At 63.0% G+C, this 1,530-nt stretch overlaps 1 protein-coding gene across 1 annotated transcript; it reads right to left on the bottom strand.

Annotated features, from left to right (window-relative positions):
* Positions 1 to 49: 49 nt before the first annotated feature.
* On the bottom strand, positions 50 to 898 carry LOC147526412 (uncharacterized). The gene has a single exon (XM_086629872.1). The coding sequence runs from the start codon at positions 896 to 898 to the stop codon at positions 50 to 52; it is 849 nt and encodes a 282-aa protein (XP_086485998.1).
* Positions 899 to 1,530: the final 632 nt, after the last annotated feature.

Raw genomic sequence — 1,530 nt, 5'->3', positions numbered from 1 at the left:
GCCCCCGCTGCTGGCCCGGCCCTGGTTGTGGCAGCTCCTGGCGCTGGTTTTAGCGTGGCCGGCGAGGTGGTCTCTTGGGGGGCTGGGAGGAGTCTTGGGAGCTGCCGGCTCTCCTCTTCGGGGCTCGCCGGCGTGCCCCAGCAGAGCGGTCTCTGCCCGGGCTGGGAGCAGAGGGACCTGCCACAGCCTCCACTGGATCCTCCTGGGGCTCTTCCTGCTCCCTGTGGGTGGGAACGGGGGCATCGGGAGGGCTGCTGGGATCCCCACGAAGAGCAGCGGTGCTGGTGCTGCGGCGCTCCTCCTCACCCGCTGAGGCCATGCTGCTGGAGGGGGCTAGGTCGGGGGCAGAAGATGCTCTTCGGGAGGCAGTGGGACTAGGGGCAGCCACGGGGATGGCATCCTGCTCCCGGGCAGCAGAGGTGTCCTCCAGGCCCAGCAGGCGGTGGGCCACCACACTGTAGCGCTGCACAATGAAATCAATGAGATGGTGCACGAATGTCGCTGTGCGATTGTGGCGGTCCCCCTGCAGTGCCAGCACCAGGACATTTCCATCCAGCCCTAACACACGCAGCACAGCCAGGACGAGCTGGGCTGCTGCAGGGCGAGGGGGACTGCCAGGGGCTGGGTGCCGTGGTGCTCCTGCTGCCTGGTGGCTGTCAGCTGCCACTGCTGCCAACCCAGGTGATGGTGTGATGACGACCTCTTTGAAGTCGTCATCTGCCCTCACCGAGTGCAAGATGGACTCCACTCTCCTCTTGCAGAGGGGGCACTCGGGCTTAGTCTGAGCCCACCGCAGGATGCAGGTGTAACAGAAGCGGTGGAGGCAAGGCACCACAGAGGCAGCATCCTCAAAGCTGTCCAGGCACACTGCACAGCGGTCCTCCTCCTCTGCAGCCATGCTCTCCACACTCCCTGCAGTGGGCTGGAGGGAGCTGGGCTGGTGAACTGCACCCTCTCACCAGCGCTGCAGCAGCGGGTGTCGCTCTGGAAGAAGAAAAGAGGCCACAATCGTTGGCTGGCCCGGGGAGGGGTGGAAGAAACGCCCAGGTCTCTCGAGCAGAAAACCCTTCCAGCTCCCTCCCCAGGGCCAGATGTCCTTGCACAGCTCACCTCTGCTGCTGCGAACGCGCCTCCTGCGTGCCCCGGCTGCCTGCAGCTGGCAGGGCCGGGGAAAAGCCTTTGATCGTGTTTGCAATGGAGAGTTGCGAGAAGCAACTCCCCAATCAGGACAGCACTACCAATCGTCGCTCAGCACTCCAGCCTCGTGACCTGCTCAGCTGGAATGCTAGGACAAACTAGCTGGGTGGGACTGGGTGACAGGTGACAGGTGCCTGGTTCTAGTCGCTAGGTGACAGCGGAACCCATTGTTCCGGAGTCAGTGACAAAGGAACCCATTGTTCCAGAGTTGGTGACAAAAACCGACTTGGGGAAGTCACAGCAGGACACCCTTGTCCACGGGGCAATTATTACTCTGGTCCTAGTGGATGAGCAGGATGAGCTGTGCAAATGTTGGTGCAGGCAAGAGAGAAG

This window comes from Tauraco erythrolophus, chromosome Z, assembly GCF_009769465.1.
Source record: "Tauraco erythrolophus isolate bTauEry1 chromosome Z, bTauEry1.pri, whole genome shotgun sequence".
Lineage (NCBI taxonomy): Eukaryota > Metazoa > Chordata > Aves > Musophagiformes > Musophagidae > Tauraco > Tauraco erythrolophus.
The sequence above is the reverse complement of the archived record's forward strand: the minus strand, read 5'-3'. Positions and strand labels throughout refer to the sequence as shown.

Bases quoted from the DNA above. Each gene is read 5' to 3' on its own strand.
- LOC147526412 (XM_086629872.1), bottom strand. From the start codon at position 898: ATGGCTGCAGAGGAGGAGGACCGCTGTGCAGTGTGCCTGGACAGCTTT.